The sequence below is a fragment of the Zonotrichia albicollis genome, chromosome 2 (genome assembly GCF_047830755.1).
Source record: "Zonotrichia albicollis isolate bZonAlb1 chromosome 2, bZonAlb1.hap1, whole genome shotgun sequence".
In the NCBI taxonomy this organism is placed as follows: domain Eukaryota; kingdom Metazoa; phylum Chordata; class Aves; order Passeriformes; family Passerellidae; genus Zonotrichia; species Zonotrichia albicollis.
Window position 1 is genome coordinate 10,595,424 of NC_133820.1, and position 18,495 is coordinate 10,613,918.

Sequence of the window (18,495 nt, forward strand, 5' to 3'; positions counted from 1 at the left end):
AGTGAGGGGGGTTTTAACTGAACTGTACTTCAGTTAACTGAACTGCCAGTAGGAGCACTGAGATGGGCAAAAGGAGCTTAGAACAAAAGGTCATTCTGCTGATGGTAGGATCTCCCTGTAAGAAATTGAAAATAGTTCTGAGAACTGTGTATCCAGAGATCACTTTTCCATAAAACTATCATCTGAGCTTTTCCCAGGATTCATTCTCTAATCTAAATTCTGAGAGGGTATGCAAAAGCTTCTCTGGCAGAGAGGTGGAGCTTAGAGTCCCACATGCCTCACCCAGATATTGATTTGCTGTGTGTTTTTTAACCTCATTTCCCTCTGTATCCCAGCTGCAAAACAAATCAAGAAATATTTTTTTTAAGCTCATTTATTTACACATCACCTCACTGGGTAAATACAGGAGTGCAGACTACAGATTTTTAAAGTTTGAGGTGAGGCAGAGGCAGATAAGGCTTGCATTATTCACGTGTGAAGTGTGGATGCTCAACTTGCCTACATCTCTGGCCCAATTATTTCCAGTGCAGGAGAAAGAAAAACCATTTCATAACCATTCAAATAGGATGCAAATGCACCTTAGGATTGGGTTTTTCATGGAATATCCTTTACAGTGCTTCCAAGCATAGGTCTAGTTTCCTTTGTTTCTTTCCACTACAGTTAATTGTGTTTGTGTTAGTGTGTGTTAATGTGTTTCATTACTTAATTTTGAGTGATCATTGTCTTCAGCTTTATGAATCTGAGTAGCTCATCAAAGCTGTGCTGCACAAGATTTTGCAGCAGACAGCCTTTAGGAGGTGCCACCAAAGGTGTCTTTTTCACTTTGAATGAATTCACAAGGAGCAAAAGATGCAGCATGTCTGCTGTTATGAAAATCAACTCAGCTCAATTAATTAAATGACCTTTAATTAATTTTTTGCTCCCGTTTCTCAAATATGTCACTTTGTTTGGAGTAAAGTTCACTATGGCAGCTGCTGAGTTCCTTTGCATTTCCCTGTCATCTCAAATCTTTGACACTTTGCCCAACCACTGCCATAAAAGCACAGCTTTGCTGACATCACATATTGCTTAGAACAAGTAATGGCAGGGTGTCGCTCTGGCTCTTTCCTCTCACAACTTTTTAATCTAGATTATTGTTACAACAAAAGCTTAGTGCCCCAAGAAGCCTCCAGTCAGGGAGCCTCAGGATGCACTCTGTATAAAGTACCCATTCATATACAAATTAAAGCATGGAGAGATCAACACCACTAAAACCAAATTGCCAACAGTCCCTGTAAAGCATTTCTTGGGCTTCTACAAGAGCCAATAAAGTGACCTTAGAAGAAAATCTTATATATGTACTTTAATATGTACCTAATGCCACTAGCTGTGAATAAAGCACTAACATCTATTCTTTTACACAGAAACAAGGAAAAGAAAGGAAATTTTAAGTTTCTCTTGAACTGAAAACTGAAATAAGCCCAGCTCACAGTAATGTTGATATAACCCCCCATGAAATGGTTTCAAAGGTCTCTGAAACCAGTGCTGGGAAAGGACTCCCTTACCAAATCAATGCCACAAAGATTAACACCACCAAATCAAGTTTTGTGGTGTTAATCAGGATGCTGATTAATGTCAGCTTCCTATCAGGTAAATCCTTCCTGATGAGACTGAGTTTCAGGTACACTCTCACAAACTCCAGAGTTCAGCTATTTCCTATCCTGCTTTGCTGCACTGTTGCTATTTCCACTCATTATGCCTTGTGCTTTTCCTACAAGGATTCACTCCTTCCCACACTGAAATTCAGAGTTATCTGCTTCAAAAGTGCCTTATGCAAACCAGAGGAGGATGCTGGCACTGCCTCTTCAGGACTTTGACCCCCAAAGTGCTCAGGACTACCAGAGTCACCACCCTGATAATTTTAGGGGGATCCCACACACTGCTGGCTAAGTATTCAAGCTGAAAAAGATATAAAAATTTGATTTTACTACAGTACAAGATTGCTGTGGTTTATCAATAAAGGAATGGCACTATTACAATTGAATTTATCCTCAGAAGTTTTGGGTAAAATAGCATTCAAAAACATTACAGCGTGGTTTCTCAAGATGAAGATGGAATTCTTACACAAGCCTTGATATGCTGATCTGTGGTCATATGCAAATGACATTTCCCCTTCTAATCTCCTCTCTGCCCACAGGGATTCCGTGGTGTTGGGAAATCCCATTCTCAGAACAATACTCATTTCTCTTCCGTCTCAAGCCTCTTCTACAGAAAAATTCTTCTCTAACCACAGAGCTTAAGAGCCTGCTCCAGGCAAGAGAAAATCCCACCAGGCTTTTGCAATGCCCTGTGTTTAACTATGAAAATAAGTTATCTAAAGATTGCAAACAAAAACATCTCTGACTTGTTGGAAGAAATGTAAGACTTACTGTCTTCTACACTGATGCTGGCAATTCCTCTAAATTGATAATCCCTTCCTAAATAGACTTGACAAGTTGGTGACTAATCCTCCTTTAGAAAATATGGGCTCTGAGGCAATGCACACCATTTATGCTTTGGGAAATAAATTCTTTAATGATTATTTTTCACACTGTTGTCATCAGGATGATTTGTGAAAATGCACTCCTTTGTAAAATTACACTTTAAAAATATACTTGGAATGCTGAATATGTGGACATGATTGAAACCTGTTTGTAGAAACCAGGACAGCTGTGGGCTATAATGCAGGTGTAACTCCATCTTTAAAGAAAGCAATCATACTCCAGCAATCTTTATTGAGAGGTGAACAACATCCAATATTTCATATGTATTTTGTCAGTAACCATTACAATGCTTTACCATGCTGATGAGGGCAACATTTGGGGAGTGCCGTTTCTTAGCCCAATTTTTACATAATTATGTGGTTTCCCAGTAGTTATTCACTGTTCACTTTCAGTGTCACTCAGAGGAGAAGGAAATACCCTGTGCCACACACAGTTCTTCCCAGGGCCTTGTTCCTGGGCCATGCAAGGCTTGCCAACATCAACCCTTTCCTCCTGTCAGTAGGGGAAACCCAGGAGAGAAAAACTGAATTAAGTGCCATAAAACACTGAATTAAGTGCCATAAAACACACATGTGATCATTGCAGAGAGTGAGCCTAGCTAGAGCTGTGCACAGCAAGGCTGACTTGCATCTCCTGGATGACCTTCTCCTGCTGCAGATGTACATGTTGGAAAGCAACTTTCTGAGAAGCTAATTGAAGCAAACCCTTCAGATCTCCTAAAAATCAAGGTAACTGCAATGGCTTCCTTTCAAATTGTACAGACTGCTTTGTACAGTCATTCTACAAAAGCTAATCTCTTACCTAACAGGCTGATGACAATCATTCTGAATAAAGAGGTTAAACAAAAAGCAGTACAGGGTACAGCCAGTCCAGGTTACAGAATGAAAGTGTTCTTGCTGAACAAAGAAGTCCCTAAATGAAAGTGGAATCTGGAGGAATAAATTCTCCCATTTAAAAACCATTCATGTGGGAAGGTAAGATTTGTCAAAATCTCAGCGGTATGAGTCAGTACAGATTATTCCCACTGCTGCCTGCAAAACACATGTATTAACATTATACACCTACTATTGGGTCAGAATTACTGACTTCACAATTGTCTTTCCATCTCTCCCTTCTTCCTGTTATTAATTTACCTCCTCCATGGCTTATAAGTGTCTGGCAGAAACAAGAATTCCAGTGATGGTAGACTTGCAAGCAGATTTTAATATTGAGACCATCAAACTTCATGTAGTGTATTAAAAGCTGGAGTATCTAATTCTTTTCTTTAACATATGCTAACTCATTCCTGAGCAGGAAACAGGTGAAAAAACATTAAACATTAAGCAACAGATAAGTACAAGCAATAGCAAGTAGTTATAAACTTATAATTTGACATTACAATTAGCAATTAAAAGACTGGGATAGCAAAGTAGGCAATAAATAACAACAACAATGAGAATAATAACAATGATAATAATAAGGTAGACAAATACATGAGCAAAATCACAGGAGAATTCCATTATAACATTCCAGCTACCGTAATGGAATGGCTGCTTTTAGTATATGTTTATATTAAATGAATAGAGAAAACATTGTGTTTCAGATTTGTATATTGGTGACCCATAACCTCACCCTTGTACCTCACACTGATCTAAAAATAGTGATGAAAGAGGGAAAAATAAGTCAAATAGGAACCTACCAAGAACTCATTTCAAGGAGAGGCAATTTTTCTGAGCTTGTTCAAGTCTTCAGTTCAGAGCCTACAAGTGAGGAGACATACCCAGTGGAAGGTTACAAAATTTGTACACTGTATTTGCTTAGTATTTTTAATTTTCATAGCAGTTTCTCAATATATTCCTTCTTCTATTCCTGGAAATGAGTGAAAGAATTGCTGGGAAATTTAGAGCATTCTAAATTTTGCTACAGAATCATAAGTATAAACTGAAAAAAAAAAAAAAAACCAAAACCAAAACCAAAAAACCCCAATGTTTTCACTTTCGGCTTCTTGTGCTGTATGTATTTACTCGTGGTATATTGTTGAAAATAGTTTTCTGGTTTTTTTTCCAGTGTAGTGAGTTCTTCAAAGGAAGAGGTCAACTGGGCAGGAGTCTGCAACAGAAAAGGCTGCTGAAACACAAAAAGTAGATATTAAAAAGTAGGTATTAAAAAACCCCGAGCCACTGCTTAACTGTGATGCTAGAGCAGCCCTAAGTGCTGAAGGCTGTGCCACCCTGCTTTGCTATAGAAACATGGGTTAAACTTGAATTCCAATTTAGCAGCTGGCTGGAATATGTGCCTGGAGCCCATCTTCTGGGTTCCTTCTATACAAAAGAAACCCAGTGAATGTGCCACATCCAAGGGGTTCAGTTCATGGGCTGCTTCACTGTGGGAAACAAAGTATGTTAAGCAGGAAAAATTTGCCTGATTTTATAGTATTCTTTTTTGCTTAGCAATAAATGGATGTATTTTTTGATGATTTATAAGTATTTATATAAATAAATATAAATTAAGATGATTTATAAAGTATTTCTTGTTGCAGCTCTTCCTCTGATCAGTGGAACATACACAATAGCAATAGAGAGGAAGATGCTGCTGGTGACATAAGTATCACTGATAGAAAAATGTTGGACATCTGTTTTCATAAAAATGTCTTCCTTTGCAGTTGCAGTTTTTAGTTTCTTACATCTCTTTACTAAGTTCAGTACCTTACAAAAGGTTTTTACTGAAATTTTAGTATGTAATGACACAGTATTTTCTCAACTGCAGTTGTGAGTCTGATTTACTGTGGATGGAATATATTGGTTCCACATCCAGACAACTGAACTGAGAGGAACCCAACAGTGCAGTGAACTTTCAGGCTGGGCTCAGAATAGAACTGAAAGGTGACAAAAAGGGAGACTGAAGCTTGTGAGGAGTAGGTGCAGTCTGGAGTGTTGAACTCCATAGGTCAGGAGACAGGAAGAAAGTAAAAATCTGGGACAGAAACAAGGGCATGGCAAATACCAAAGCTGACAGTGTGCTTGTAATTTCTTCAGATCAGCCAAATACACCCCATACACACAGCTTTTAAGGATCACATTAAAGTACAAGTAACATGAAGTTTAAATGAACAGGAAAAAGGTCTGCTACCCCTTCAACTGTCCTGTTTGGTCACTGAGCTCCCCCAAAATTGTCACTGTCCTGTTCACATGTAACTCACTAGTGACTGTTGTTGGCCTCTTATGCCAGTTGGGTCACAGCCACTGTGACTGCACTTGGTCAAGGTGTCTGTTCACCATCTCTAAGAGCATTAGTTCTGTTTATAAATCTCTGCAGGTATTCTTGTTGCTGAATATGTCATGTTTCCTATAAGAAATTAAGGATATTTAACTTAGAGTCATAGCCTTTTAATTTTTCTAAACACTGCTCATGAATATAGTCTCGAGTGCATCAAAAACCTTAATAATAATTCATGTGCTGTGGCATGCCTTTAGTCAGCCACAAAACCAGAGCACAGAGAATGCACAAGAAATCTCTTGCCCTTTATGATTCACCTTAATGAAGAACTGAGCTCACAGATACTGCACACAATTTTTGTCCTCCATTCACCAGCTTCAAACTGTTAAAATTCCCCTTGCAAAGATCCATTCCCAAGATTATTTGTCTCAGTTCCTTCTATTAATGTAAGGATTTATGACAGCCCATTTTAGGATCATGTAGGAATTGTGCATTCACATTCTGCTGCTGTTTGGGACCCAATCTTGTTTTCTGAGATTTCAAATCTGGATCCACTAGGAAAACACTCTGATCTTAAACTGTGGGAGGTGCTGGAATTATGTGACTTAAAGGATTTTGTCCAGTCACTGCCAAAGAAGCTCCTCCATGAGATTCCAGAAGGTGGTGAAAATCTCAGGTACATTATCAAGCAAGTGCTAATGCTGTTATTTTCCAGAACTATGTGATCCTTCCAGAAAATTTACTTCAGAAGGTATCAGGATAGAAATGACACATCTCCTGTCATTCTTAGCAGAACTATTCTGGTAGTGCAAGTGTTTTTGAGGTGACCAACTGGTCACAGTGGTATAAATTCTGATGGCCTGTGTTGTATGGGAAGCCAAGACTATTTTCAGCTCAAGTGTAAAGAAGGGGGGCGTGGTGTTGCAACTCATGCAGTGCCTCATTAGATTTGGGTAGAAAAGTGCTCATTTATTTAAATTTAAAAAATAAAACAAGAAAAAAAAAACAACAAAAAACAATCAACCAAAAAAACCCCAACAAATTCGAAACCCACCCAAGTCCAGAGAGCTTATTATTTTGTTCTATTTGCTTAAGCAAAAAACCTCAGTTTTAACTTTGAAACATCAACCCACAGTTATGCAAGGAGAGTGACACTTGAAATGAAAGAACTCAAAACTGAGGAGACAAATATTGAAGCTTTCAGCAGCAAAGGGACAGGTCTTCAAAAGTGTACTGGGTATCAACCGGAATTTTTCAGATAGATCATTTTCAGGAGGACATTTCTGGAAGGTGCATACTACAGCTAACATATACAAGTATCCAAACTATTACACTGAACATTATTGAAAAGTGGTTCAGCATTCAATCTGGCTCATTTCCAGTGCCCACTACAATGTGAATATAAAACTGAAGCCTCTTAAGATTCAAAGTTCAGCCATGGGTGTTGAAGAGTCCAACCTTACTATTGATATGCTGAGCAAGAAGAAATAAAATTCCAAAGCAGGATGAACATATTTCAGTAGTCTTTTCAGAAACATAAAGGTTAGGAAAGAAGTACAGACATGCTCCATGGTAATCTCAGCTAATCTCACTTGTGCTCCCTTTCCTCCGTGTGCCTGACTTGCCCTTCTCAAATGTATTTTTAACAGTGTTGGGCATAGACAGCTGGTCTGTCTGGCCCATGCTTTGCTACGGAAGACAAAAATCTGGTTCTAGATGAGGTGACAGCTTCTGTTGACATGGAAACAGAGATAACTTTGTGCAGCCCACCATCAAAAGAGAGTTTCACAACTGCACAGCGTTAACTACAGCCCACAGGTTACACACAGTCATGCATTCACAGAGGTAAGTTTTGATAAGCCATTTGAAAAATAAATTACTTCTTGAAATACATTCCCATAATCCAGAGATATCTGTACTGGGACTGGAAAATGTGGCTGTAGAGCTAATTTTTCTTCTGTAATCTTTCTCATCTTGAATTGTAGAGTGCTTGTTCTGGATGGAGGAAGGATTCTAGAATATGATACACCACAGATACTTTGTTACAGTGAAAAAGTGCCTTTTCTGAAATGGTTGCAGAGACTGGGATAAGAAGATAAAGAAAACTAGTAAGTGAATTCTGAAGGAAACTCAAAGGATTTCTGGCATTCCATATATATAGGTGCAGTATTTTATATTTCATATAAAACAACTGACTTAAGAGCTCCTTGCAGCATTGCTGTTTACTACAGCTACAATCTGTATGTATTACTCCATTTTCTTAAAATTCAGATTTTATACAAATCACTTGTTTTATCATATTGGCACTGGGACAACAGAATGAAGCAGAGATGGATTTTCATGGCTAAAACTTTTGCATTAGTAAAGACTGATTGAAAAATAAATCCTGCTGTTGACATGCTGGTCTTAACTTAATCTAAGTTGCTCTGACATTATGCTCATTTAGTTACTAATTCTTATTATGATTACACATTCAGGAAAAAACAAAACTGCTTGTTGTGTGGACACAGAGACAGATGTCACTTGGGGTTAATTTTAATACATCCCCCCATTTTTACTTAGGTAGGTCTTGAGGCAATAAATGTGCCCCATTAAGTCAGTTTTCTGTTTGTGATTTCTGAAAAACTGAAAACCACATCTTACATATCTGAGCACTACAAAATCTCATTGTGAAAGAATCCCAAAAAATGCAGTCAGGTGGAGCTGCCTCTTTGCTGGTAACTATTAATGTAAACCTCCCTATAATTACAGAAGCAGGACAGATTATGTACACTTACTTGAAGTGTCAGCTGAGTGTATCTGCTTCTGTAGGCCACATAAATAGTTATTTCCATTTTTCTTGCAGTTCCTGAAGCTCTTGAAATTTAATACTGACATGTAATCAGTCTTCTCTTAAGACCCCCCATCAACTGCTTAAAAAAACCCAAAAAAAGTAATAAAGTTCCTGGGTACAGCCCTGTTATATTAGTTTAATGCTGACACCTGGTGTATCGAGTACAATCCTAATTTCTTGCCCAAGGGAAAGTTATGTGCACGTAGGCTAGGGGAGGTAGCCATCAATACCTTAGGAACCAATCCCTTTTGCAAGGTCTAGAGAAAACAGTCTGAGGAGAGGCATCAGTGCATGGTAATTTTTGCTTTATTGAATTTTTGGGGAGAGCTTTCTGTGCTTACTGCCAGGCCAACATAACCTTTCACTTCCAGTTACTTTCAGAATGCAGCTGGGAGAGCTGCAGACTGAACAATGGCAAAGCCTGAGAGAAAAGAAAATGCTGGACTAGTGTCAGCAAAGCGATTCCTTCTCTTTCAGCGAGCTGTACCCCTCATACTTGACTGTAACTTCTGCTTTTCGCCAGCTTTGAAACATTTATGAAACACTGTAATTGTTGAGGCTCTGCAGACTCTACAGCTCCCCAAGACAAAGCAGATGTTCAAACTCTCTCACAGCTGACACAACTTCATCTTCTACACTTCAAAGGAATTTGAGGAAGACAGAATTTCCTTGAGAAAGTGAAAGAAGACAGATCCAAGGGGTAGAAATTGCTTTTATTTTAAAAAATCTAAAATTATTTATAAAATGCATTTCATCATCTGCACTGGGAAACAATTAGGGAACACACAATTGTTGAGGCCTCTTGATGCTTTCAGAATTTTAACTTGCCAAACAAGCCTTAGGTAGAGAAATTGGTTACACACCTACCACCACAGGCAGTCATAAGGATTACAGAAAGATTTCAGCCTTCAAGTATCAACTTTTTTACAGAGAGACTTTTGGTAAACAGCCCATGTGCACACCTGGAAATATCCACTTAGTGCAGTGGACCCGCCTTTAAAATTTAATTTTGTGCCAAAATACAGTATTAAAAGATACAAAATAAATAATTCAGAAAATTTAATAAATAAGAATGCATTGATATCCAGTGTATAGTAACTTCTCTACTAAAAACTCCAACCTGTATAGATCTCTGAATAAATGCCCTTTTGTGGATTTAGTTTGTACAAGTAAACAACCTGCCCTTCCCTTCCAGTTCCCAGATTAACACTGAAGGAGATTTAACTCCCCCAGGGTGAAGGAGAATGTGAAAGAAAAAAATACTTCATTTATTTGCTCTGAGAGTTTTAACAGCTCCTACCTAACTTGTCCCAAAACTGCAAAGCTTTTAATAGTTTAACTTCTCTGTGAAGTGGTTCTGTTTTATACAGGTCTGCTTGCTTTACACAGCGCATTAAAGACATGAAGACCAAAGTCCTACTGTACCTCCAGTGGATTTTGGGATGAACTTACAGCAGGGCAGAAGGAAAGGCCACAGTGACTCTAAAGAGCTGGTACAGATGTTGAACACACACATTTACACAGCAGCAACTGAGGAATGTACTGCACTCATCCATGGTGTCACTGAAGAGGCACTTCTTTCACTGCAGGAGTTTTACTTACTGGAAGCTCCACACTTAGCTGGGGTCACTTTCAAAGAGGCACAAAGGAAGGAAAGAATCCTCAAATTAAAAAAAAAAATCCTGGTTTTCAATGCAGGAAAATTAAGCAGATGTCAGCAGTACTTTGGGAATCCTCTGTCAGGTTAAACAATGCTGATGGAATGGCTGTGTGCAACTATGATTCAATTTAAGAGGTTTTTAATTGGATTACCTCAAAGATGCATTTAGACAATAGCTATGCAAACAGCTGAATCAGCACAACTGATTTATGGCAGTGCCATAAATCAGGCCTGCTGCCAGGAGAGTAATAAGCCTATTTTAATATAGTCATAGGTTAAAACAATAAATCTAAGCCCCACACTTTATCTTAGCAAGGTTAATACAAAATTATTCTGGAGAAGACAAGAAAATCCTTAAAACTACCTGCTACTAGAGCTTACTTGATGAAGACTGGGGTGATGGATGTTGAAACCAGTCTTAGCTGTAAGACATGTTTTTTTGGTAGGAAGTTCCAAGCAGATAACAGAATTCAGCTGGTGCTTGATTATTGCTTAATCCCTCCAAAGAGAACTGTCACCAATTCAGTTTTTTTTTCAGATCAGTGACTTGGTTCTCCTCTCAACACATTTTCAAGGTATCTGGATAGAGATCTATTTGACTAAAAGAGAGTCCTAAGAAGTGCCACCTCAAACCTCGAGTTACAGACAACACTTGTGTAACACTTGTGTAACACTTTCCCAACAGGACAGCTACAACCTCTGTTCCATTTAGAGTAGGGATATGAAAAAGCTTAAACCACATAAGAACTAAAAAGCACAAAGTAGTTGGGTCAATTTTCATTTACTAGGGCTACAGGAATTACATTTCATCCAGGCCATCCCTTCTGTCCCACACTTTCTCCACGAGGACAGTATGGCTTGGGGTGCTTCACAGAGAAGATGTCACACACTTGTAAAAGCAGAATGATGAAATCCATGTTGGTCAAATTCAAGAGAAGACAGGCAGGTGTGGCCTCACATAAAATCACTGCAGTTTTAAAGTAAGGCAGGGGCAGGTATGAATATTTGGCAATATACCCTCGTTCTCTGTGGAGAACATCAGCACCTGTGTTTAACCATCACAGCCAGGTCAGGAATGAAGCCCTTGGAGACCAAGAAACTGCACTGGCAAGAGCCACGTTTTCTATAAGGTTTCCTAATCATGGGACAATTTGCCACAGAGCTTCAGCATACCATTATGCTGTTATGAACAGCAGAAGAATCAAGTGAATGCTTCAGTCTCATTTAAGCTGCAAGATGCCTTTAGGAAAGGTGCTTAAATGCTCAAATGGCCCAATCTAATAAATAAGTGTAAGCTGAACACTGCCAGTGCTCTGTGCATTAATGCTGCTTCACAGTCCTTCCAAGGAAATACACTGGACCCAGGAATACTTCAGTACCACATCATCTCAAACCTTTGGTCACGCTCCCTTAACACTTTAAATACACACCACTCCAGGATTTGCTAATAAAAACATTTAGCAAGAAAATGTGGGTGTGTCGTCATTGGCATTTTCATCCAATATCCCCTCTCCAAGTAAACACAGCACACTTCAGAACTCGTTTGTACCTTTAAAGTAACATCAAGCTTTAGCACAGGTAGGTGTCCAGTAACACCTAATGGGAACAGGTGAAAATTGAATAGAATGAAGCTAAGATCAGGTTCCATTGCCAGTCAGATAAGTATGGATCCTTTTGGAGAGCTGGAATGCAATTGAGAAGAGTTTCTTTTCAGTTAAAATTCGTCTTCCGTAAATGTTTGTTGGGGATTTCTATAGCACTGACTTGGAGAGGCCAGGACCCAGCAAGAATTCCTGCTTGGATGGCTACACCTGTCACAACTGCCAGGTCAGGATCCACAGAGGTGTTGGGTTCCTTCCCAAAGAAGTCCCGAATGACTTCACGTATTTTGGGAATCCGTGTGGAGCCTCCCACTAACACAATTTCATCCACTTCAGCTTTGTGCAGGTGCCCTTCCAGCAACACCTGTTCAATGGGCACAAGGATCTTCTCAAAAAGGTCCTCATTCAACATCTCAAACAGCTTCCGAGAGATTTCTGTTTCAAACACGACTTCCACAAAGTTGCTCTCTACTTTGGAAGCATCTCCAAGATTTGTCAGGCCTTCTGTGTTTTGTGAGGCACTGTTTGTTTTTACCTGGCTTTTTGCAAGGTCTCTTGTCAGCTGGTTTGCTGGCAGAGTCAGCAGCACCCTCAGTGTAGCTGCCTCATGCACAGTCAGGTTTAATTTAGCAGCTTCCACGGCCTGCCTGAGGCGGTGAATCTCCTCCTTCTGTGTGGGCAGAGAACCAAACCTTTGATGGAGTTGATCATACAAATACACCATCAACCTCTGGTTGAAATCCTGTCCTCCCAGTTTGTTGTTACCTGAAAGAAAAGAATAGAAGGTATCAGACAGAGCACCTTCAAAGCGCCAGAAAACAGCTTCTCTTTTACTGGGAGATGGTGCTCAAGGGCCAGAACAATCACAGAAGGACCACAAGTACATGAGCTCACAGAGACAATAGACAAATATGCTTCTCCACTGCACACATGATGGATAATAATTTCCACTGTTTTGTTTTGACTAAAAACAGTAACTCACTTAGTGGATCTCTGTCTAATTAAATCAGAGTGAAGCTGCTGAATCTTTCTTGCTGTTCCACTCTAACTGGACTGAGCAGCAGCAGCAGCTCACATCAGAACTTGCTTGCTGAAAGCAACACAGGCAGCTGGCACTGTGAGCATGCAGGCCAGCTGAAGCATGGCTGTCTCTTCACTAGAGTGACCAAACACTGCTGCCAGAGCTCTGTGCCCAGGGATGAATCATTCATACACCAATCCCAAAACTTCTGGGTTAACATCCTGCACATTCCCAAACCCTGCTCAGCTCAACTGGCACCAAACCCCAGGCAAGGAGGCACCAAAGCACTGGTCAGTGATCTGCCAGTAATCCCAGTTTGGGCAAAGGTGACAGAAAGATTTGAAACAGTCCCAACCCCCAAAAAGTTCAGTCACAGTAAGTGTAACATGCACCAGCACTTTATTAATGGGCACAAAAGTTAACAGACATGGAGAAAATGAAACCACAACTTACAGCCAAAACTATGACTCTGTGGTCTTAATTGCTGAAACCAGCCACAAACCTACTTTTGCATGAAAATCAGCTGAGGGTGCATTGGGAGAACACTCTGACATGGCTGGTATGTTTTAAAAGTCCCTCCAACAGCGACTTGAGGCGCACCTTGCCTCCCACTCCTTGAGAAACAAAAGCATTTTTCTCACCTGCCATGGCTCGTGTGATGAACATCCCTCCCATCTTGTTCAGCAGAGACACATCCAAAGTTCCTCCACCCAGATCCACCACCAGGACATTAAACACATCAGCTTTGTGCAGCCCATAAGCCATAGCAGCAGCTGTGGGCTCGTTGATTACTCGCAGAACGCTGAGCCCTGTGAGGAGCAGAGACAACAAGCAACACTCAGGTACACCTCAGCAAACTGCAGCTCTTACATCACAATGACATTTGCCATTACTTGTTGGGGCTTTTTTAGCCACACTCAAGTGTCAGATCTAAAGAAGTAGTTTCCCAAGCAGTAATATCCAATGAATTTTTTTCCTTACTAAATCCTAAAATAGTGCTGCTTCAGCATCAGAGCAAAATCACGAACCATAATGTGCCCAAGCACACTGCTTCCAGAGAAACCTTGCTAAGGACATTTATTTCATGCATTCGATTTCTGTTTAAATGATGGTCCAAGGGTGCTCTATATAGCCTCCCTATTTGGAGATTATAAAAGACTATTTTCCCTGAAGTAAAACTTATTTCCAGCCATCCATGTCTGCATTAGCCAGCTACACCTGTTGGTACTCAGAAGTTCTGAGCTGTTTCTCACAATAAATCCATTCTAAGCTTCTCTGTCACTGATTCACAGTTTCTATATCCTCCACAAAGACCTTGCTGTTAGTGAAACAGACCTCAAGCTCTCCAAGAAAAACTCTGGAACACAGAGACATCACCTGCAAGGTTAGCTGCCTCAATGGTAGAATTCCTCTGCCTTTCATCAAACTCTGCAGGCACGGAGATGACTGCCTTGGAAATGGACATGCCAAGGTTGGCTTCTGCCATTTTCTTCAGTTTCAGCAGCAGCTTAGAGCCAATGCGCTCTGGAGTGATGTGAAAGGTTTCATTAGTTGTCACAGAAAATTCAGCTAATCCATTCTTGTTGACAATCTAGAAGGATAAAGCAACACAACCCCCAAGTGAGAAATCTTCCTATGCTCCACCACCCTGTTCCCACCAGATGTTTTATTTGCATGTAGTCTCTTTATTCAGGAAAAGTTTAAATGTGCTTTTGCCATTTCTGGGCCACTTTTATTCCCTGATTAGGAAGATTAGGAAGATTATGAAAAACACGCCACTTAAGGGGTGAAAGTATATCCAAACAAATGACACCCATTATGCCCTAGTAAAACACATTAAAAAAAGTTAACACCTAGAAACTGTGGAGTCAATTTCCAACACCTCATTCAAAGACAGAAGGAATTTTTTTTTTAATCATTAGATTATCTTTCAGGTTTCTGAAAGGAAACAAACAGCTTGGAACTGAAACAGCTTCTCCTAACAATATTAAAAAAATAAAAATACTTCCACTTTCCCACTTCCACTGCAAGTGGAAAAGACCACTTGCAGTACACAATTTTTAAATTATTTCTTCAACCAATTCTGCACCATGCTCATACATTGCAGGTTAGTTTTTTTTAAAGCAACTTTCGAGTTCTGCTGCTGGTCAAGTAAGTAGTAAAGTACTGAAGCAAAAAACACACTGGGACAGAGAAGATGTGGCTTTAAAACTTTTTAGGGTTTTGGTTTTTGGGGGGGAAAAGTTTGTTGATTTTTGTTTGTTTGTATTTTACAATTTTAGGGAGAAGTAAAGTTTCAGCAAAGCACAGTTAGCATTTCAAGTTTAAATTCATCCTTTCAGAGATGGGCCTGGAAGGTTAGCCAGAAGCACATTTCTCAGTAGGGAAACACAGGGTCCTCTGGAAAATCATTATCAGCTCTCATACAGAGATACACAACATCCACAACCATTTCCTTCTGCTCTCTGGATACCTCTTACAGTTTTCAGGCCCATCAGACTGGGCCATATGGCTCAAGGTCTGACAGGATGATCAATCACATTTCAAGTGTCACAGAATCAGGTTGCAGGGATCTTACAGTTCATCTCCTTCCAACCCCCTGCCAGTGGCACAGACACCTTCCACTATCCCAGGTTGCTCAGACCCCATCCAGCCTGGCCTTGAACACTTCCAAGGATGGGGTGCCTGCAATTCTGGGAAACCTGTGCCAGGGCCTCACCACTGTCAGAGTAAAGAATGTTTTTCCTAATCTCTAATCTAAAACTACACTCTTATCAGTTTGAAGCAGTTTCCCCCTGTCCTGTCACTCCAGGCCCTTGTAAATAATATCTCTCCATCTTTTCTGCAAGCTTCCTTTAGGTGTCAGAAGGCCACAGTTAGTTCACCCCAAAGCCTTCTCCAACCCCAATTCTCCCAGCCTTTCTCCCAGCAGAGCTGCTCCATCCCTCTGATGCCCTTGGTGCCTCCTCCGGGCTGGCTCCAGCAGGTGCCTGTCCTTGCTGTGCTGCGAGCCCAGAGCTGGATGCAGCCCTGCAGGTGGGCTCTCAGCAGAGGGGGCAGAATCCCCTCCCTGCCCTGCTGCCCACGGGGCTCTGGGTGAGCCCAGCACACGGGGGGCTCTGGGCTCCCCATGGCCAGGCCATGGCAGCCTCTCACCCACAGCACCCCCAGGGCTGCTCTGGATCTCCATGCCCAGCCTGGATTGCATCCTGCTTGGAGGGAACTGCAGGAGCAGGCTGCCTACCTTAAAGGGATACCTGCTGCTTTCACTCTGCAGCTCCTCTGGAGTGAAGACTTTCCCGATGAACCTCTTGGCATCGTAGATGGTGTTCTGGGGGTTGGCATCAGCCAGCTCCAGGCCCTGGTACCCCACGTGCACGCCCGTGTCTGTGAAGGAGACCACGCTGGGGATGCTGCTGTGGCCACTCTCGTCCAGGATGACTTTCACAGCCCCACTCCCCGGCAGGAACACGCCCACAGAGCAGTAGGTGGTGCCCAGGTCGATCCCAATCACCCTGGGCGTGGGCATGGGCAGGTACTGCTGTGCCAGGTAGCTGGCCAAGAGCAGGGCCAGCACAGCAGAGCCTGAAACATGGAGATGGGAACAGCAGGGTTAGGCCATCACTCTCCAAACCTACACAAGTTTCTCTGTGTGACACACTGCACCTCCTGCTGCTTTATTTCACACCCCGGAGCCTCATTAGATGCCTAATTAGGTTTTAATTTCCTTCTCAACACAGAGTGGCTAGGAGTCAAGAATTTAAGGCATTAAATATCAAACTGATCAAGGAAAAACAGGCCAAGAGACAGCCAAGCCAAAAATATCACCAGGCTGTAATAATTCTGTTTCTCTCTGCACGTTACTGCAGTAACACAGGGTAATTATTGCTTCTGCAGGAGCTGCCTATGAATGACCCCAAAAGGACACTGAGTTAATGGGGCCACCCAAAACCACAGTGAAACGACAAACTCACAATCCTAACACCTCCAGCTTCACCAAAAGTCTAAAAATAAGGGGAAAGAAACCCATAGAACCTCATTCTGCTTCAGCCACAGCTCCCAAAAAAGCATATTCCCACACCTCTGAATCTTTCCTGCACCTTGAAACCCAAGGGAAGACCAGTTTGTGTGCAGAAGAGTTTGTTATTGATTTTAATTTTACTTATAATCAGCAAACACACGAAACCCAAAATTCTAGCATCAAGTAATGCTTCAGATGATTACAAAAAAAAAAAAGTATCAACAAAAATCTCAACAAGAAATGCAAATAAATTAAATTTCAAAAAGTGGGTGACCCCTTCTTTTCCCAGCAGGCCATCGTAGTGATTCAACCAGACTGGTTGGAAAGCCCTGGCTTGCAATGGGCTGCAAATATTCCCAGGCATTTCTGAGCAACGTGCCACTGAGCCCTCTGGCTTTCAGAGAATCCTGCAATGGCTCAGGTTGGAAAGGACCACAGTTGGTGATATGGTCCCAGCTCCCTGCCCAAGCAGGGCTATCCCAGAGCACACAGCACAGGACTGTGTCCAGACACTTCTGGAATACCTCCAGTGAGGGAGACTCCAGACCCCTTCTGGGTGATCTGTTCGAATTTTTGGTCTTTCATTGCACAGTGAGGAAATTCTTCCTCATGTTCAGGTAAAACTTCCTGTGCATCAATTCCTGCCCACTGCCCCCTGTCCCATTGCTGGGCACCACCGAGCAGAGCCTGCTCCCTGCTCTGACCTTTCCCTGCAAGAATACATTCATGGGAATGGAAACAATACATTGATGAGGTCGCCTCTTTCCTCAGGCCCAACAGCCCCAGCCCCTCAGCCTTTGCTTCTAAAATCTCCAGCCCCTCCTCATCTTTGCTGCCCTCCGCTGGACCCGCTCGACGAGTCCCATGTCTCTCCTGTACAGAGGAACCCAGAATCGGACACAGCGGAAGACACCGAGCACGGGAAGTCCGTGCCACCCTGGAGGGCCAGCCCGGGGCGACACCGGTGGCAGAAAGACGCGACAGCAGAAACAAAACTCCCCCAAAGCCCGCAGCCCAGCCGCGCCACCGCCTCACCCAGCACAGCCATCTGCCCCGCCATGTCTGCCCGTGGCTCCGGCGCTGACGGCTCTTTCCGGGCCGCGCGGGGCACGCTGGAAACGGTAGTACGTGTATCCCGCCAGCCTCACTGATGCTGTAGGCAAGAAAACCACAACTCCCAGTGCAAATCGCGGCTCGGCCGGTTCCGGCGGGTACCAGCCAATGGGCGGGGAGGCGCGTTACCCGTTAGCAGGGGAGGCGGAGTGCCCTCTCAAGGACGCATGCGCAGACATGAGCCAGGGAGTCGCGGTGACTGCTGGGATCGGTAGTCCCGGGCCCCGGCGCCATGGTGCTCTGCGGCCTCCGGCCACCATGAGGCGTCAGAGACCGCGGCTGTCTTCTTTTATCCCCCTCGGTTCTCAGCTAGAAAGTATCGAAACCCTCTCTGGCAGGGTTTCGAGAGAGCCTGGCCGTGGTGTCTTTCACACGGCCAAGAGCCAGGTTCGGAAAGGAGACACTGTTCATTCTGTTCAGTGTGCAAGGCAGAAGCTTTCCACACATCAAGCACACCGGTTCTCAAAACTTTGCAATAAATATATTCATTGCAGCAAACAAATCACAGTTCACTGGCTACAAGTTCTCT

At 42.2% G+C, this 18,495-nt stretch overlaps 1 protein-coding gene across 1 annotated transcript; it reads right to left on the bottom strand.

Moving 5' to 3' along the window:
* Positions 1–9,244: 9,244 nt before the first annotated feature.
* HSPA13 (heat shock protein family A (Hsp70) member 13) lies at positions 9,245–18,027 on the bottom strand. Its single transcript, XM_005489251.4, has 5 exons — positions 17,889–18,027; positions 16,077–16,417; positions 14,210–14,423; positions 13,474–13,641; positions 9,245–12,576 (listed from the first exon to the last, which is right to left on the bottom strand). Exons 1-5 carry the CDS (start codon positions 17,911–17,913, stop codon positions 11,921–11,923), a joined length of 1,404 nt encoding a protein of 467 aa, XP_005489308.2. The 5' UTR covers positions 17,914–18,027; the 3' UTR covers positions 9,245–11,920.
* Positions 18,028–18,495: the final 468 nt, after the last annotated feature.